The following is an 18806-nucleotide window of genomic DNA, read 5'->3' as shown; positions in this document are numbered from 1 at the left end:
ATACAAAAATTAATTCAAGATGGATTAAAGACTGAAATGTTAGACCTAAAACCATAAAAACCCTAGAAGAAAAGCTAAGCAATGCCCTTCAGGCCATAGGCATGGGCAAGGACTTCATGACTAAAACACCAAAAGCAACAGCAACAAAAGCCAAAATTGACAAATGGGATCTAATTAAACTAAAGAGCTTCTGCACAGCAAAAGAAACTATCATCAGAGTGAACAGGCAACCTACAGAATGGGAGAAAATGTTTTCAACCTACCCATCTGACAAAGGGCTAATATCTAGAATCTACAAAGAACTTAAACAAATTTACAAGAAAAAATTAATAAAAAAACATCAAAAAGTGGGCAAAGGATATGAACAGACACTTCGCAAAAGAAGACATTTATGCAGTCAACAGACACATGAAAAAATGCTCGTCATCACTGGCCATCAGAGAAATGCAAATCAAAACTGCAATGAGATACCATCTCACACCAGTTAGAATGGCGATCATTAAAAAGTCAGGAAACAACAGGTGCTAGAAAGGATGTGGAGAAATAGGAAGGCTTTTACACTGTTGGTGGGACTGTGAACTAGTTCAACCATCGTGGAAGGCAGTGTGACGATTCTTTGATGATCTAGAACTAGAAATACCATTTGACCCAGCCATCCCATTACTGGGCATATACCCAAAGGATTATAAATCATACTGCTATAAAGACACATGCACACGTATGTTTATTGCAGCACTATTCACAATAGCAAAGACTTAGAACCAATCCAAATGTCCACCAATGATTGATTGGATTAAGAAAATGTGGCACATATACACCATGGAATACTATGCAGCCATGAAAAATGATGAGTTCATGTCCTTTGTAGGGACATGGATGAAGCTAGAAACCATCATTCTGAGCAAACTATCGCAAGGACAGAAAACCAAAAACCACATGTTCTCACTCATAGGTGGGAATTAAACAATGAGAACATTTGGACATGGGTGGTGGGGAACATCACACACTGGGGCCTTTCGTGGGTTGGGGGCAGTGGGGAGGGATAGCATTAGGAGATATACCTAATGTAAATGATGAGTTAATGGGTGCAGCACACCAACATGGCACATGTATACATATGTAACAAACCTGCACGTTGTGCACATGTACCCTACAACTTAAAGTATAATTAAAATAAATAAATAAATAAAATAAATGGGAGAGTGATGCTTCCAGTGGGGTCAGAGGGAATGGGAACAAGAACACAGACAAGGAGCTCAGCTTTGAAAGAGGTATTCAATGGGACAGGTGGCATGTTTGCTTTTTGCTTAGTTTTTTTTCTCATGCCTTGCTCAGAGGCAGGCCAAAAATAAATGTCCAGTACAGATTCTATTAATGAAGAATAAATGAAGGAATTAATGAGCAAAGAGGGACAATGTTAGTAGAACTATTCTTACAAGAACTCATCTAGTTAGTCTTTGGTGTTTGACTAAAATCATAGTTCAGGCTACTGACCTGGAGGTATTACTGTAAAATCTGACTTTTACATTATTTTGAAATTAATCTTTAATTTGAACCAATGTAAAACAATGATTCAAACTGAATCTCGATAATCCTTCACGTACCTTAAACTGTAGATAGAATACATCTTTGCAGTTGAATAATGAATTGTAGTATTGAAAATGGAGGAGTTGAGGAGGTAAGTGTGGATCAATAGCAGAAAGGAAGCGTTGAATTCTTGCTCCAGGTGAAAGAATGAGGAGGAATAACTGGTCCTGCTACAGGTGCATCACATTGCTGGAGACTCCTCTTGGTGGAGGTGCATCCTCACTAAAGTATCATGACCCCTTTCCCTGCCACCCTGATTCATTTGCACTTACCCTTTCCAAAATTTCCTGTTTGCCTATGTGTTCATTGTCTCTATCAACCCCCACCAACTGTGTATGCTGAGGCTTATCTGATTAGTGCAGTCCTGTGGCCCAGCACCTAAACTAATGCCTGGTGCTGATAAGGGATTGAGAAATATTTGTTGATTTGATTAAGATACTATTCCAATTCACTTGGAGTGTTTCCTACCTATGTGTGAGTTGTTGCTAGCTCTAGAGCAAAGCTTTGAAAATTTTAATGAGCATACAAAGCACCGAGATCTTGTTAAAATACAGATTCTGATTTAGTAGGTCTGGGCTGGGTCTGAGAATCTGCGTTTCTAACCAGCTCCCAGGCTCTGCCCCTGCTGAGGGCCCAGGGACCACAGTATGAGTGGCAAGGCCCTAGAGTGTAGTCGTTTCCCACATTTCAGACTGCAATATGGATGTTCCCTGGACTTGTTCTGAGGGTTCTTGAAAACTGAGCCATTCAAGTTTTGAGAATTTAAATAAAAAATATAGATTTAAAAAATATATTTAAACTAGATAAGAATAGATAGGTTATTATCCACATTTTATAGATGAAGTGGCTGAGGCACAGAGCAATTAAATAACTTACCTCAGATCACAGAGCTAGTAGGTGGCAAAATATTTTAAATTCAGTTATTTTTATTCTAAGTAAAATGCTGTCTCCTACATCGTGTTCTCACACTATTTGTGTATTCACTCATTCATTCTTCAGTGGTTTATAGAGTATCTTTTTTGGGGATTTACTTTTGCTTAAACTACTATTTTGGATGTATGTTCTCATTCCTGGCAGCCCAAATTCCATCCTGTCTTTAAGACAGTTGAAAAGCAAGTTCCTCCATCACAATTTTCGTGCACTGCACTGTTCCCCAAACCCCATCCCTAGTGGGGAGGATACAGATATTCAAGAAGAAAATTTATATTTAGGCCAATCTGGTAATGCCAAAGAAGATCCACTAATATACTGTCATTTGACTAAAAAAACATAACTATGAAACCTACTTTGTACCGGTAACACTGGCCATCCTTTTCAAACTCATCCTGCAGAGGGAATGAGTCATCAACATTTCGTCAGCCATTGCCAACTTCTGGCATTTCTCTACCTGCTTCAGAACACCACAGTTTGTTCTACCAAAGTAACTGCACTGAGCATGTGCACCCCAGTTTCAGAGGGAGTATGATAATTAGGGATGCTGTGAAACTGACTGGCAGCTCTTTGTGCCAGTCTAATTCTAATGGAAGATGACTGTTCAAAGCAGGTGGTGTAAGCACCTGTAGTCATTTTCTGTTATGATTGGTAGTAGAAAAAAAGCTTCCAGAAATATCCACGTGATTGAAATGCATGGATTTAACACTCCTTCTGACCATCTCAGAACACCTGAACCCACACCAAAAACGTATGTAGTAGCGCATTCCACTCCTCAAAAGTCAATAAACCTATACGCATCGAATTTTGAAACGCTAAGGCTTCTATACATCTCATGCTGATACCTGGGGTTCCTGTGAAGGATTTGGGCACAATGCAAGCCAGTTATGACCTTGAATGCTCTCACACTTCAAGCTATGAGGGTGACTCTGTTTAACGGAATTTTTTTGTTGAATTGCTCAGTAAAATTAAGAATAACTTTATAATGTAAATAATCCACTGCTCCATATCTATTTTCTCAGTCTTTTGTCTTTTCCTTGATTTTCTTCAAGTGGGTAAATATGGCTATCTCTGTTATCAGATATGGCAGAGTATCAGTAGTTTATGCTCAGAAATATGATACTCTAGGAAGTGTTATAAAATGATAAACACTTCTAATTTAAATAATTTCTCCTTCAAAGAGCTCCAAGCACTTTATTGTATCTTTTATCTTTCATGGCCCTGTGGAGAATATGGCAATCATTTATCCTCATTTTACAGATGAAAAACTGAGACGAGTGAGCTAATATGGCAGGAATGCATAGTTTCATAAAGAGCAATAAGCCCTTTTGTAGGTAAATTAAGCAGAGTGTCCAGCTGTGGCTGCCAATTTCCACGGTGGCCTTCCCTGGCTCCCTTCTCCCATTCCTTCCTCCCCATCTGCAAGTTCCAGGATGGGTGTGTCTTCTGGCAGCTGAACTGTGTTCTCAGTTAAGTCTAATCCACTCCCTTTCTCTACTCTCATCAATGTTCAATGTTGATGGATTGCAGTTCTTTATAGATGCTGCCAGATATTTGGGTGAGTGCAGTACATTTAGAAGACAGGATCTTGAAGTATTATTAAATAATACCCTGCTGGTGATTAGGGATAAAGTATGATTCTATAACCTATACATTCTTAGAACACTTTTTTCTCAATAATGATCTATTTTTTATTTCATTTGCTGTGCCTAAAACAAACATTTTATAAATTAACAGCCGATTAATGTAAACTATTGGATTCATTAACATCAATGAGAGAAATGGTTCTATGAGAACTTCAATATTAACATTTACTAACGTGAATATGCATGTTCATGCCCTTTGGTTTCTTACCAAGTTATAGGTATTTTTTGTACAGTATAGCACAAGAGATAGTGCTTAAGAATGTGGACTGTAGAATCAGATCTGGGTTCCCGTTCTAGTCCCACGACTTACTGTGGAATCTTGCACATATTCATTACTTTCTTGGAGGCTCAGTTTCCTGATCTGCAAAATGGAATTAACAATACCCAGCTTAGATTATTGTGAAGATTTATTTATTGATTGATTGATTTGTTTTCATTTTTTACACTACAACCATGACAGATGAAGATTGTCGTGAAGATTAAATAAAGATAATGCGGCGAAATAGTTAGTGCAGAACCTGGCATGTAGTAAGTGTTCAACATATGGTTGTTGATGATGATGATGAAGAACAGCTGTGGAGATACGAAACACTCCTGTAGATATTTCTTAAAACATTCAAATAAAGTGTATATTGAAATTGTCTTTTCCAAAATGGTATCAGACTGATTTCGATATGTCATACAAGAGTTACTGAGTGCTGCTTAGAATTGTGGTGCACATCTGGAATATGCTTGGTGATTACAATTCAGACTTAAAAGAGCTTGGTAGGAGCTACTCTCTGCAGCAGGAAATTGCAACCTGAGGGCAGACTACTTGTAGCAATACAATACTTTAAAGAAACTAAAACGTTTTTAACAAGGACACAGGCAAATGGCTATTAAGTAGCACCTGGCAGCTCTCAATTTAACGTTTAGAAATTTATGGAAGTCAGGCTGGGTACAGTGGCTCACACCTGTAATCCCAGCACTTTGGGAGGCCAAGGTGGGCGGATCACTTGAGATCAGGAGTTCAAGACTAGCCTGGCCAACATGGTGAAACCCCATCTCTACTAAAAATAAAAAATTACCTGGATGTGGTGGTGCACTCCTGTAGTCCCAGCTACTCGGTTGGCTGAGGCAGGAGAATGCTTTGATGCTTTGAACCTGAGAGGCAGAGGTTGCAGTGAGCCAAGATTGCGCCACTGCACTCCATCCTGGGCAACAAAAGTGAAACTCCGTCTCAAAAAAAAAAAAAAAAAAAGAAGGAAAGAAATTTATGGAAATGAAAAACATTTATAAAAGGTAAATCGGGCCGGGCTCTGTGGCTCACGCCTGTAATCTCAGCACTTTGGGAGGCTGAGGCCTGTGCATCACCAGGTCAAGAGATTGAGACCATCCTGGCCAACATGGTGAAACCCCATCTCTACTAAAAATACAAAAAATTAGCTGGGCGTGGTAGTGCATGCCTGTAGTCCCAGCTACTCGGGAAGCTGAGGCAGGAGAATCCAGGGGCAGAGACTGCAGTGAGCCGAGATCACACCACTGCACTCCAGCCTGGGTGACAGAGCGAGATCCGTCTCAAAAAAAAATTAAAAAAGTAGGTAAATCGGCTTTGGCTCATGCCTGTAATCCCAGCACTTTGGGAGGCTGAGGTGGGTGGATCACTTGAGGTCAGGAGTTCAGGACCAGCCTGGCCAACATGGGGAAACACCGTCTCTACTAAAAATACAAAATTAGCCGAGCGTGGTGGCGGGTGCCTGTAATCCCAGCTACTCTACTTGAGGCTGAAGCAGGAGAATCGCTTGAACCTGGAAGGCAGAGGTTACAGTGAGCCAAGATCGCACCACTGCACTCCAGCCTGGGCAACAGAGCCAGACTCCATCTCCAAACAAAAAAAAAAAAAAAGAAAAAAAGAAATCATTTTGACTCATGAAGCCGAAATGTATTGGGCCACATCCTAACTTTAGGAAAGGCCAAACTTCTGTAATTTTGAGACTTTCTAGGCTTTTCTAGAAGTTAAAGCAAATGTTGAGATAGAGATGAGTTAGACTATTTGAACAAATTAACTTAAAATGTGAATTGTAGAATTTTGAAAAATAAAATCTAATTATTTTCAAGAACAATTGGTGATTGTAGTCCAGTCTAGTAGTATGCACAGAAACTTGTGGCTAAAAAATGTGATCTTGTTCAAGATCATTGTTTTACATGGGATCAGAGTAGCTGTGTGAACTGCTTCATACTGGCACAGCAAGTTAGTGACATGAGTGACAAGAAGAGGTGCCCAAACCATAGCCCAGTGCTCTTAGTTTATCTCCCTCTCAGAGGGTCCTTATCATGAGCAGCCACAGTCATCTGCAGTCATAAAGTTAATGTTAATTTTGCTATAACATCTTCAAAAGGAACTTATTTTTTAAGTAGTTTATATTACTTCCTGAAGCTTTTTTAATAAGAAATGCATAATTTATTAACAGAGATTAAATTCGAACTTTCTTTATATTGCACTACATGTTGCAATAGCAATTTCCCTGGATGCTGTAACCTCACAGAAGAGGGAAACTAATATTAAAGGGCTAAGAATGCTAACTGTTCTTCAGGTGTCCTTAAAACTAGGTGGAGTTAGCCTGATCAAAAAAGCAGGAGAAATAATATTTTGGCTAAACAAAATAGCATGAACACTTACAAATGGAAAAAGCACAGACGATTGTTACTTCCTCGAGTTTTATTCATATTATTTATTTATTTTGAGATAAAATTACAAGTACAATTTCACTTTTATCTAAATGATAACAGGTGAATGGAGTCTAACCTAAAGTTTCTTTCCAGTTAGAATTTAAATAACAACAGTGATACAAAGGACATGGGTCTCCTATCATGGGGGCAGGAGGAGGGTTTTGTGAGTGTCAGTTTGAGAACTAAATGAGCTAATACATGGAAAGGGTTTAGAACAGCGCGTGCTAGTGATGACAGACACTGATGTTGTCACCAAAACGCTTTAAGATGACTATAGATTTCTGAGTAAGGATTACTAGATTATTCTAGGTTCAGCCACAAGCATAATGGAGTAAATGAGGCTCCAGACCAATGCTATCCAACGGAAAAACGTGAGTCACATATGTAATTTTGAGTTGTCTAATAGACATGTTACAAAAATACAGAGAAACAGGTGAAATTAATTTTAATGTCTTCTTTAACCTAATGTATCCACCTAGTGTATAATTTCACTGTGTGAGTTAAATAAATATTAATGAGGTAGTTTACATTTTTTTGGTACTAAGTCATTAAAATTTGGTGTGTACATTACCTTTTACAGTCTATCTTCATTCAACCTTGCCCAAGTTCAAGTCCTCAGTAGCCTCTTGTGGTCAGGGCTGTGTACCGGACAGTGCAGCTCTTCATGAAAGCCACGCACTTCCATCCTTTCTGAAGGTGCACATGTTTTTTGGGGGGCATCTTTCTTCTTTGTTACAAGATGGGCAGTCAATGTCCAAGCCCACCACATTTTGGTAGAAATACATGATACATGAGTTATAGTACATATAGGCAAGAGCTGGGAATTGAATATTTGGCTCACTCTAAAAATAGTTTGCTTCAAAATAATAGAATATTTATTTTTTTGGACTGGTTTTCTTATATTTCCAGTTCAGTAAATTGTGGAAAATTTTATTGTCAAAGCAGAGAGAGGTTTATTTATTATTTTGTTTACTTTGATAGGGAAAAGATTTGCTGCTTAGGCTTCTCTTAAAAAAATTATTTATCGGGTTCAGTAAACATTAATTGTTCCCAGTGAGCACAATCATTTTGCCTGCTAGGATGATTCTGATTATGAAGAGTTTGGTAGCTGAACAGAAGAATACATGTCCTACAAATATTCCTTAAGACTCCTTATCAAGGTCACTATTGAATGCATTATAGTAGAAAGAAACGTCGTAGCTTTACACAGTTGAAAACAACCATAACTATATTGCACCGAAGCTACATAAATAATTATTAAGCAGATGGAAATTTCTGTGTTACTTCTAAAAATTTAAAGATATTAAGTAAGGTAATAAGGTTAGCTTTTATGTGAAATTATTTTATCAATTATTTTGATTTTTTAAAATACTAGACTTCATCCATTTTGAAATGTTAGTTTTTCATTTATTAATCACGTTACATAATGTGTCAGTACACACAGTTGTCTCTTGTAAGTCTTTTAGTGGGGCCATGGAAATTTTGAGTTCGATTCATGCTTTGTGGCTAAATTTGTAAATGAATATCAATCAATATTTCTGGACCTTAATTTTCTTATCTGCACATAGGGAAGAATAATAAGAGCTAAAAAGAATAAATGTGTATACCCAGCTGACACTGAGCTAAACACTTTCCACACCTAAATTTATCTAATCCTCATCATCTCCAGCACCCAGGATGTGGCCACTATCCTATCTTCATTTTTACACATGAGGAGGCCGAATTCACCCAAGATCACAAAGCAAGGGATGGACCCATCATTCTTCAAACCTAGGCTGGAGCTTCTCTGGGGAATTTCCTTGATACTTAAAGTTATTTGGGGGAAAAAACTGAGCAGAATTACTTAGAATTATTTGAAGATACCTTTTTAAAAACTTATTTCTTCCTGTTTAGAAGTCTTTACATAGGCTCACTAAGATATTAGACAATTCTGTGTTATTCCATAAAACCAAGTTTGTTGTTGACTTTAAGAAAGAAAGCTGGTACTGTAGAATAGTTCCTTATGGAATGATGATGTAGGTCCTGGAAAACAGATGGGTAGAACCTGATTCAACTGCAGGTTTGACTGAATCACTCCTGAGGTTCCTTGTAGCTGGGGTGCTCTATGACTCTTGGTGAATGCCTGGGGCTGGAGAGCAGCATTCCTGTCCCTTTGTTGGGGTCCACATAGCTCAAGAAGGCAATGCAGGGCATTAGTAAGGAGACAAAAAGGTGAGTGTTAGCTGTTGAGATAAGGTAGCTAAATAAATTTTTGAACATAAAAGTAGACCTGAGAGCAGAACTGTCAGTCCAGTTGTAGGTCTGTGCAGAATGGACTGAATCATGGCCAACATTTTCCATTTTCATCTTGTTCTTCATGAGCATTGATCACCACTAGAATCAGTAAAAATTAAACCACAGCCATAGATCGTTAATGAAGTGGGGAAAGTTCCAATTTTGGGGAAGAAAAGGGAAAGAGAGAAAGGCAGATGGTGAAGTAAGGGAGGGTAGAGTAAAGGAGGATGGAGAGAGAGAGAGAGAGAGAGAGAGAGAGAGAATAGCAGGAAAACAAAAAGCGGCTATCTAGGCTAGAATGAAGCCTTGTTAGAGTTGCCTACTACACCACTGAGATAATGATGGCTGAAATAACTCAAATCACTCCCCTGCCTGCCCTTGGGGTTAAGCTGGCTTTCAGTGTTGGAAAGAGAACCCAAGAGAAATGTTTGTTTTAGCAGACATGTTAAGCTTCTTGTGAGAAGACAAAGCCACTGAATGAAGAGATTACCACCAAGAGTGATCTGAACAACAAAGCCTCAAAGCAAGTGGCTTCTCGATAGTTAATGTACTAAGTGCAGAATTCCTAAGCACTCTGTTCAGAAGTGGTGGAGACATGTTTGTCAGTGAGCAGTTGATTGGTCTTCCCTGAGAGCATTTTGAATCAGCTGAATGTACTGAGGGCAAGATTTAAAAGGTTGTATCTCTTGGCTTTATTTCTTTTTTTCTAGAGGTTTTGAAAAGCAACATTTACTTTCTAATTTTTTCCAGTGAATTTAAAATACTTCATAACATAGTGTGCTACTTATATCAAATGTTTATTGTGTGACCAGGTAACTAGAATTATGTCATGCTGAAAGTAAAAAGATGGTATGGTCATCTTCTCACTCAGGGAAAATGTAAACCAGGAAAATGAAAAGTTATGTTTGGTTCCTCGGCCTCACTATCTCAGAGTTGTCTTATTGCTACTCACCATTCAACCATGGCACACAGTTTATTGGCAGAGGTAAGAGAGCCTGCATTCTGGGTCTGTGCTGCCAGTACATCTATTAGAAGAAATCATGTAGATCCCAATTTGACTCATGTGGAGGGAGAAGTGAAAGTTGGCTACCTGAACAAGAACTATGAATAATGTGTGAAAGATAATTTTTTTCTTCATTCCTTTCATGTCTAACACCTTCCCTCCCCAAAACTGCCTCTCCTCTGACTGGGTAAAGGGGGTGCCTGTCACAGTGATTTTAAGTCTGTTTGTGGGTCTATGGCTGGATAACTGAAGCAGTGTTTCCACAAAAGCATGAAGGTTTTGGCACATTGCTTATAGTCCGTTGCATACGGCAGATGTTCACAAATCTTTCTGAGCGTGAGTGTGTGAATAAGTGATTTTTTTTATTATTTGAGAATTTGATTTTCTTTTCATAGTGGCTCCCAAAACAGGGAAAGGGGAAGTTTTGAAACAGATCCAAAACACAAAAATCCCAGATAATCATTTGGATGGGTAACAAATTTCAAGATCCAAAAGGATGGAGATAGATTGGAAACATGAGGCAAATTCAAGAAAATGAAATTCAATACCCAACCATGTACCTTTGAGATGGGAGAGAAATTGTTAACAGCAGCATGGCAGCATGTGTAAATTTCCCTTTGGTTGTGTTGTATCAGTGCCAGAAAGGCTAATGCAACTCTAAATTGCCTCAACAGAAGCAAACAGAGCAAAAAACAAACCAAAAATCAAGAAAGTGAGGCAATTATTTTATTCTGAGGTCACACCAGGAGTCTGTGGGCAACCCAGCTAGTTGATGAAGAGATACAGGATAGTGCTAAGGTGGCCAGTTTTAGAAACCTTGGCACAAGAGGAATCTGGCTAGCCTTGGCTGGGCAGGTGTGGGAGGGCTAAAAGGTACTTGTGTCTACTCTGGTGGCTCCAGGAGAAAGAATCAGAAATTGTACATAGAAGTTTAGAAAGGGCAGAGCTGAGTTCAATGTAAGGAAGAATTTTCTAGCTGAGTTGCCTGTTTAGGGGCATGGAGGAGCAGGTTCCTCAAGTTAGTTATGTTCAAGAAGAGGCTGCACAACTCCTTACTGAAGATTTCCTATCAGGTTGGTCTAGATGAGTCACTGTTTCCCTCTATCTCTGTGGCTGTGGTTCACATGCCATGTTGTGATATAAAGTGAAGTCATATGACAGAAGGTAAATGGAGTTTAAGGTCTGTAAAAGTAGATGGCCATCAATATTTTCCATTTCCACAGGGTCCGTAGGTCAAAGCAGGCAGGCAGCTGTCCAAGGTGCTGGAGGGAGGTTGGCCTGTGTCTCTGGTTGTGCTCTCTCGGTTGTCTTCATGCTTGCTGTTTGTTTTAATGCCTCTGGATTTTCTGCTTTCCTGTTCCTCATACAAACCTACACTTCTCCCTTCCCCACATGCACACTGGGCCTTAAACTAAAACAAAGAGAAAAATGCACTGGAAATGTGTTAGGGGGCTGGGGCTAAACTACAACCTAGAGCTTCCTTCCTCTGCCCTATCCCAGCAATAAATGAGTCCATGAGTCCATTTCGCTTTCAAAGGTTCAGCTTGGTATATAAGGTTGGACTGTTTGAATGGATTGATAGTTACAGTAGAAATAAATTTTTTTGAGACACTTGTACTGATTTGCTTCTTGATTTCTTAATTTTATCCTTTCTACAGTACATACATATCTTGAAAGGAGACAGGAATCTTAGGCAAGACAACAGTGATTTTTATGGTGAGGTGGAAGGAACACTCGATGTTTTAGCTAAACACTTCTGTGGGCTTTGGTATACCCAGGAGCTGTGAGTTGGTAATAAACCTGTCAACATCTCCACTTTCTATTTGTGTTGCCTTCTATACATCATATGACTTCTCAGTCCCTTAGTTTTTTCCATCTAAAAAACTAAGGGTTGTGAAAATGAAATGTTAGTATATGTCAATGTAAATACATGTTAATATACAACTATGGGTTATGAAAATGAAATAAGCTAATATAGGTCAAGAACTTCTTAGAAAAATACCATGCACAAACATAGTGTTTTAGTATGTTGTGTTGAGGGGGTCCTCAAGACCACCTTTTTCTGTATTTGATAATTTTGATAATGTCTTCCTAACTTACTAGAAAGACCCACAGGACACAGAAAAGTTGTTAGACTGACAGTTGTGGTTTACTACAGAAAAGGATATAGATTGCAATCAGGAATGGAAAGCCATGCGTAGGGAGGAGTCCAGGAAGGACCAGCTGTAAGTTTCCAGTTGTCCTTCCAGTAAAATCACATGAACAGAACTTAATTCTCTTAGCAATGATGTGTGACAACATCTGCAAAGTGTTGTCAACCAAGGAGGTTCTTCTGTGCCCTGGTGTCCAGGTTTTTATTGGGGGGGGGGTGTCAGTCTCATGGGCATGCAGTACCTTTGTGACTGACCTTAACTGCTCAGTCCTCAGCCTTCCACCATTCCCTCTTGTTACCAGGCCCCATCACTTACTTACCCAAAGTTAGTCTTTGGGTCAGGGGTTTCCTCAGTATCGTCCCTTCATGGTTCATCAGAAAGATGTTACCGGAAAGTGGTCCCAATTCAGACCCCAAGAGAGGGTTCTTGGATCTCATGCAAGAAAGAATTCAGGGGAAGTCCATAGAGTAAAGTGAAAGCAAGTTTATTAAGAAAGTAAAGGAATAAAAGAATGTCTACACCATAGAAAGAGCAGCTCTGAGGGCTGCTGGTTGCCCATTCTTACGGTTATTTCTTGATTATATGCTAAGCAAGGGGTGGATTATTCATGCCTCCGCTTTTTAGACCATATAGGTTAACTTCCTGATGTTGCTATGGCATCTGTAAACTGTCATGGTGCTGGTGGGAGTGTAGCATTGAAGATGGCTGGAAATCACTCTCATCGCCGTCTTGGTTTTGGTGGGTTTTGTCTGGCTTTTTTACTACAACCTGTTTTATCAGCAAGGACTTTATGATCTGTATCTTTTGCTAACCTCCTATCTCATTCTGTGACTAAGAATGCCTTAACCTTCTGGGAATGCATCTCAGCAGGCTTTAGCCTTATTTTACCCAGCCCCTATTTAAGATGGAGTTGCTCTGGTTCAAACACCTCTGACACTCTTACTGCCTTAAAAGGGTCAAACTGATACAGTGTGATCTAAAGCCCAGACATACAAAAGCAAGCATGCACTATAAATCACACCATTAGCATAAACTACTTGGCATGAAGTAAGGTCTCAGATATACAAAGTTCTTCTTATCAGGTAGACTACTCTAAGGGCTCAGAGGAGCCAAAGGCCAGTCTTGAAAACTTGTAATGTGTAGGGTTTGGGCACCCCAGGTCTACCGAGTTAACAATTTACTGCACATTTATGTAAGTTTTACTTATTTGAACAATTTAACCATTTTCATAATAATTTGTTTTTAGTTGTGAACATTTATTAAATATCTACTGCATAGCTCTTTTTATAACATTTTCTCTGTAAGCTGGAAAATAATTTGGTTTAATTCATATTATAAACTTAGAAAAAATCATTATTACTCCAGTATAAAAGGACATATCAAAAACTAATGATCATTACTAGTATTGCAATAGTGGTTGGTCATAAGAGTGCTTCATAAGTTTTAACTATAATTCCATGCCAAATGCTCTATGCATATTATTAGTTGTAGTCTTTATCAACAACTGTGGGAAGTAGGTAATACTTCTAGTATACAGGTGAGAGAATCAAGGTCCAGAGAGTTTTAAGAACTCCCCCAAGCTTCCCAGCCAGTAAGGGACAGAGTCTAACTTTACCATCTGATTCATGGTCTTAACATCATGCATGGTAGTTTCCAATGACTCTGAGAGACAAAAGGTTTAAAAGTACACTAAAACATTAAAAATTCAACAAACTTTATATAGCTCAAGGCACACAGAATATTTAGATGCTAGGGCAGAGGGTGGCTAGAATACATATGTCCCTTTTACCAAGAGAAGAGATCACTGCAAAGAATATTCCAGTACTCCAAAATGCTTTTTTGCCGTAAAAATATGGTTTAGCAAGCAAAAGTAAGAAAAACAGAGATACGAAAGGGAATACATTATGTAGTTATTTTGAGTGTCTTTATTTCTTATTTTTATTTTGGAGACAGGGTCTACCTCTGTCACCCAGGCTGGAGTGCAGTGGCACAATATGGCTCACTGCAGCCTCAAACTCCTGGGCTCAAGCGATCCTCCCACCTCAGCCTCCTGAATAGCGGGGACTACTGGCATGTGCCACTGCACCCAGTTAATTTTTGAGTGTCTATTAAAAAGAGAAATATAAAATCCGGATGTCTTCAAAGGTTCCAAAATTGTCACCGTGAATTGTTTGTAATTCTGTCTTTTTCCCTCCCCTCTTGTTAGATCTCAGTCTGTGGTAGAAGCTGGGACCCTGAAACATGAGGAGAAGGGAGAGAATGAGAACACTCAGCCACTCCTGGCTCTGGACTGAACCCTGAGTCACCCCAATGCTCCTGCACACTGGCCTTCAGTGGTATCAGCCACCAGGAAGCACATGCGCAACTGACCCATGCAGACACGTGTGTTCTGCTTGACACAAGGTCCTCCACTCCTGAACCCCTGCAGTGACTGTCACCAGCCATCGGTCTGAGCAGCCAAAGTTGGACAAAGAAAGACTTGAGAGATGCTTTTTTTTTCCCCCCCCAGTGAGGGGACTGGAGGATGATGCAAGGCATTTATGTAAAAAAGATTCTCCCTCCTTTCATATTTATTGTAGTAAATTGAAAAAATAAAGACTAAATTTGATGGACACACTGCATTAGGACAAGAATTTTTCTGAGGTATCACACAGGGACCCTCTCCAGTTTTTGAAAATTAAGTGCATTTCCAAGTAAATGTATCAGAGTTAAACTGTACAGACACCACTGTCAAGTTTCATGTAGTACAAAGCCCTGAGACAACAGTATCTCCAGTAATTTCCATTCTTACTGAATTATTTCCTTTGACCTCATCACCAGCATCAAATTGTTCAGCCTAAGAGCATGTTCTCATAGGTCTGGATATTTGCAAAGTTTGCTTATTTTGATATCCTGCAAAAAATTATTTTGATGTCACATCTCTTGTCAGGTCACTAGCTGACTGTCATGAGCTGACTTTAAAGGAAGACACATGCACATGAAATATGATTATTTCATCTGAGCAATGTGAGTTCCCACAGGCAGCTCAAAAGCCCATTAGTGCAGCAAGTGTCTGCAGAGGAGATGTCTCATGAAAATCACATGTCAGTGATTAATGAATCCATTCCAGTTGCCTCAACTGGGTCACTACAGCAAAGAAAAGTGCTATCAAACCATTTACCCTTGCCCCCCCAACCCTCCTGCAACCATTAAAGATGTGGAGAAAGAACATGGTTGTTGCTGAGAGGGTAAATATTCAATCATGGAGCATGACCCATATGGATGGCTAAATATGCAAGTACTGAAGTAAGAGAAGACTAGAAATGCAGGATGAAATGTCAAAGGTCATTTTATTTACCTATTCTCCTTAGAAATGGAGTCCCCAACTACTCATTCAAAAGAAATCAGACATAAAATAAACGGACATCATATGATATGATATCCTTACTTGTGCCATGTTTTCCAAGACCAGTGCATATTTTTAGGCATCTATTATTTGCCCAGCCATCTGCATGACATGGGTATTTATTAGTATTACCAGTTGTTGGTGCTCAAAGAAGTCAAACAAAAATATTTTAGTTAACAATGGGCAGTAAAATATGATTTTACATTTTAAATATTTGGGAGAGTTAATTTGTTAGCTAAATAATTCAAGGGAAAGAGATTATTCAACTGGTCATAATCACGCCTGATAATATTATTACTAATCTTAATTATTTATTACATCGCTTTCTCAATGGATCTAATGTTTTAATTTTTTTCCCTATTGGTAGAGAACAATAACAGAAGTAATTTTTATATTATACCCTTGGAGAAATAAAGTTGAAACAGAATTAAAAATATTTCTCAAACAAATGTATCACAATATAAATTAAACTAATTCATTTTTGTGTAGACATTTGAAATCACAAAAATAATAACATTGAAATAATTCTACCAATGCAGTGATGGAAACACTTTTCTTATGTACCAAGACTTAGATAAGAGAAATAAAGAATTAAAGTGAATTAGAAAATCCATTTTATTGCTTGGGTTTAAAATAGTTGTGGGATACAAGTATTTACAATGCTATTGGAGTCAATTATTGACAACACTTTGCAACAGTAATACCATTTCTAGCTTTTCAATTGGCAATACTTAGAACCTTACTGTAGTGACCTGATTTTAAATACCATATTATATTTAAAAAGTTAAGAGCTAGTTTTTACTCTCTTCCATAATTTCATTACATGAATGTAAGATGATGGCTCAACAATGACGACTTATAGTTTGAATTTATGTGTATGCAATATACATATGAGAACCAAATTCAACAAGTGACACGAATGTTACTACATGAACATTGAATTGTATTGCCCTTGTCAGTTATTTCCTCTGTTCAATAAATACTGAAGGACACAAACACCTTTTTACTTTTCAAGAGTTTGCCTTCTCTTCTCGATTTTAGTAATTAATTTGGATATTTTTCCTCCCATGCCTCTTCATCTGATTTAGTGGGATGTTTTCAATACCAGCAAAACAAAAGAACAGGAAAAGTATTTTGCAAACTCATCTACTGGAAGCTAATCTCCTTAAGGTCAAGCAAAAAGGGTCAATTTCAATTTCAAAGAGCTGTTCTTTAAATGAGATAAAGAAAGTCTCCTTTTGTTTTTAGATGGAAAAGAAAGCACAAGTTTTCTCTACCTGTGAATGAACTTTGGTGATGTACCTGCCATTCATGCAGCATTTTTGTTCATATTGGCTTAGAATTCAGTGCATGAATATCATTGCATTCTTTTATCTAACATTTCTAGTTAGCTTTGATTCAAAATATACAAAATCTGATGCATGAATACTTTACTAGATTAATGACTTGATCATCTTTGGAATGAGTAGGCAAGACGATTTTTACCTGTTATTTCTATGTTGTGGGTAATGTTAAAACTAAATATAGATGATAATAATTGCTATTTCACAGTGATGTTTAAAATGGCAGAGATTTCTCAAGCCAGAGAGATGGGACAGTCTTCCAAACTCTTTCATCAAAAAGGAAAGCAATCTGGACCTCCTACGCCCAAGAAAAACATCCTGGCAATTCTTGGTAACCTTTTACTCTGCCATCCTTAATCTTTCTACAGAATTGTAGCAGAAATCATCTCCAAGACTGAAGAGCTGGCTTCCTGACATTCACATGGATCTACCATAGGCAAAGACACTGTGTTCCCAGCCCTTGCCTCATGGATGGCAAAGCAGCCAGGAGCCAGACACCCTAGCAGCCACCTATCCACCTAACCCTGAAAGAACATAGTTTTATTTCCATGAACTATACTTTTTCCCCAGAAGCTCTAATAATTCGCATTAAAAAAATTTGCATCTGGGATTTTTATAACAATATAAAATAATTCCATGCTCTTTTTTCGGTGTGAAAAGTTCCTCTTTGAAAGAAATAGGATTTTGTCAATATCTCCACCACTAGCATAGTGAGAAGAGGATCTCAATCAAGATAAAAAGCCAAATGACTCGAGAGTTGGGATGGGTACAGTTCATAGACACTGACATAATGACCTCTTTCTTTTTTGTTAGGAAAATAAAACTGCTTTTTTCATGAGTATCTTTTACTAAGAAGAATTAAGAGGGAAGTCTGAGTTCCCCAGTAATGCTACCATTAAATAGCTAGAAGTAAAGCATTTATACAGCTTGTCATTAAAATAAACAAAAATGTAGTGGTACATGATGACAAAATAGTCTAGTTACACTAGAAAAATATAACTGCATAGAAAAGTTACAAACTAAAGCAATCCATTCACAGTTTCTACATATGTTCTCATTATACATTGAATTAGACCTATTCTATGTGGAAAAAATATCTTTGGCTGGTAAGGTAGAAGCTATCAAATGTTCACCTTAAATACTGGCAGAAGACCAGTGCTGTCATGAGATGACACACAGCAGGGTGTTTCCTAAATGAATTGCAGTGAGGCAAATATTCCCTTTAGTGTCTTCTGACCCTAGGAGGAGGCTTTGAATTACTTGGGCTGCAAGTCAAGGGAATTGACTCTTGGTGTTCGAAATTCTATCCTCACACCCAAGGAGATGGAACCAGAAAGGCAGCCTCTCTCCAGAGTTTCCCAAGCTTGCATGAATTCATGCTAAATTGCTGGAAGGCTGCGTCTCTGCTGTGGTGTCAGTTCCGGATGCCACACATCCACGATGAATATCAGCCGGAAAGATGAGGCATCCTGCCATACCTCGTGCTCAAAGGAGTCATCAAAGATGAGCACCTTGCCTTCCTCCCAGGTCCTGCAACAGAAAGACAAGGATTCCTGAATATAGTTTTGTGTGGTTCAGATGTCTGAGGATCGATTCCTGTCCATGTGCGAGAACTACCTTCGGTAACAACCTTTGAGACATAACCAAATAACTAGAACATCAAGCCCAAGTTTATTCTTCCCTTGATGATTAGGAAAGAATTTCAGAAATCTTGCTATGAACATCAGTTTTCATTGCTCAGTGCTGGAGATGTACAAACAACAGAGGATTTGTGAT

At 38.5% G+C, this 18806-nt stretch overlaps 2 protein-coding genes across 39 annotated transcripts in view; one reads left to right on the top strand and one right to left on the bottom strand.

The window, feature by feature from the left end:
* CLVS1 (clavesin 1) overlaps window positions 1–17187 on the top strand; it is a 216372-nt gene extending 199185 nt beyond the window's left edge. Inside the window, exon 6 of the mRNA XM_004047086.4 lies at window positions 14509–17187. Coding sequence (XP_004047134.2) covers window positions 14509–14596 — 88 coding nt within the window. The 3' untranslated portion in view covers window positions 14597–17187. The remainder of the gene's footprint in view (window positions 1–14508) is intronic.
* ASPH (aspartate beta-hydroxylase) overlaps window positions 16285–18806 on the bottom strand; it is a 223649-nt gene continuing 221127 nt past the window's right edge. For all 38 annotated transcript variants that reach the window (XM_004047076.5, XM_055349301.2, XM_063709258.1 and 35 more), the window contains one exon: window positions 16285–18560. In XM_004047076.5, the coding sequence (XP_004047124.5) occupies window positions 18410–18560 (151 nt within the window). In that variant the 3' untranslated portion in view covers window positions 16285–18409. The remainder of the gene's footprint in view (window positions 18561–18806) is intronic.

Source organism: Gorilla gorilla, chromosome 7 (genome assembly GCF_029281585.2).
Source record: "Gorilla gorilla gorilla isolate KB3781 chromosome 7, NHGRI_mGorGor1-v2.1_pri, whole genome shotgun sequence".
Lineage (NCBI taxonomy): Eukaryota > Metazoa > Chordata > Mammalia > Primates > Hominidae > Gorilla > Gorilla gorilla.
Note: the sequence above shows the minus strand (reverse complement) of the source record. Positions and strands in the feature narration are given on the sequence as shown.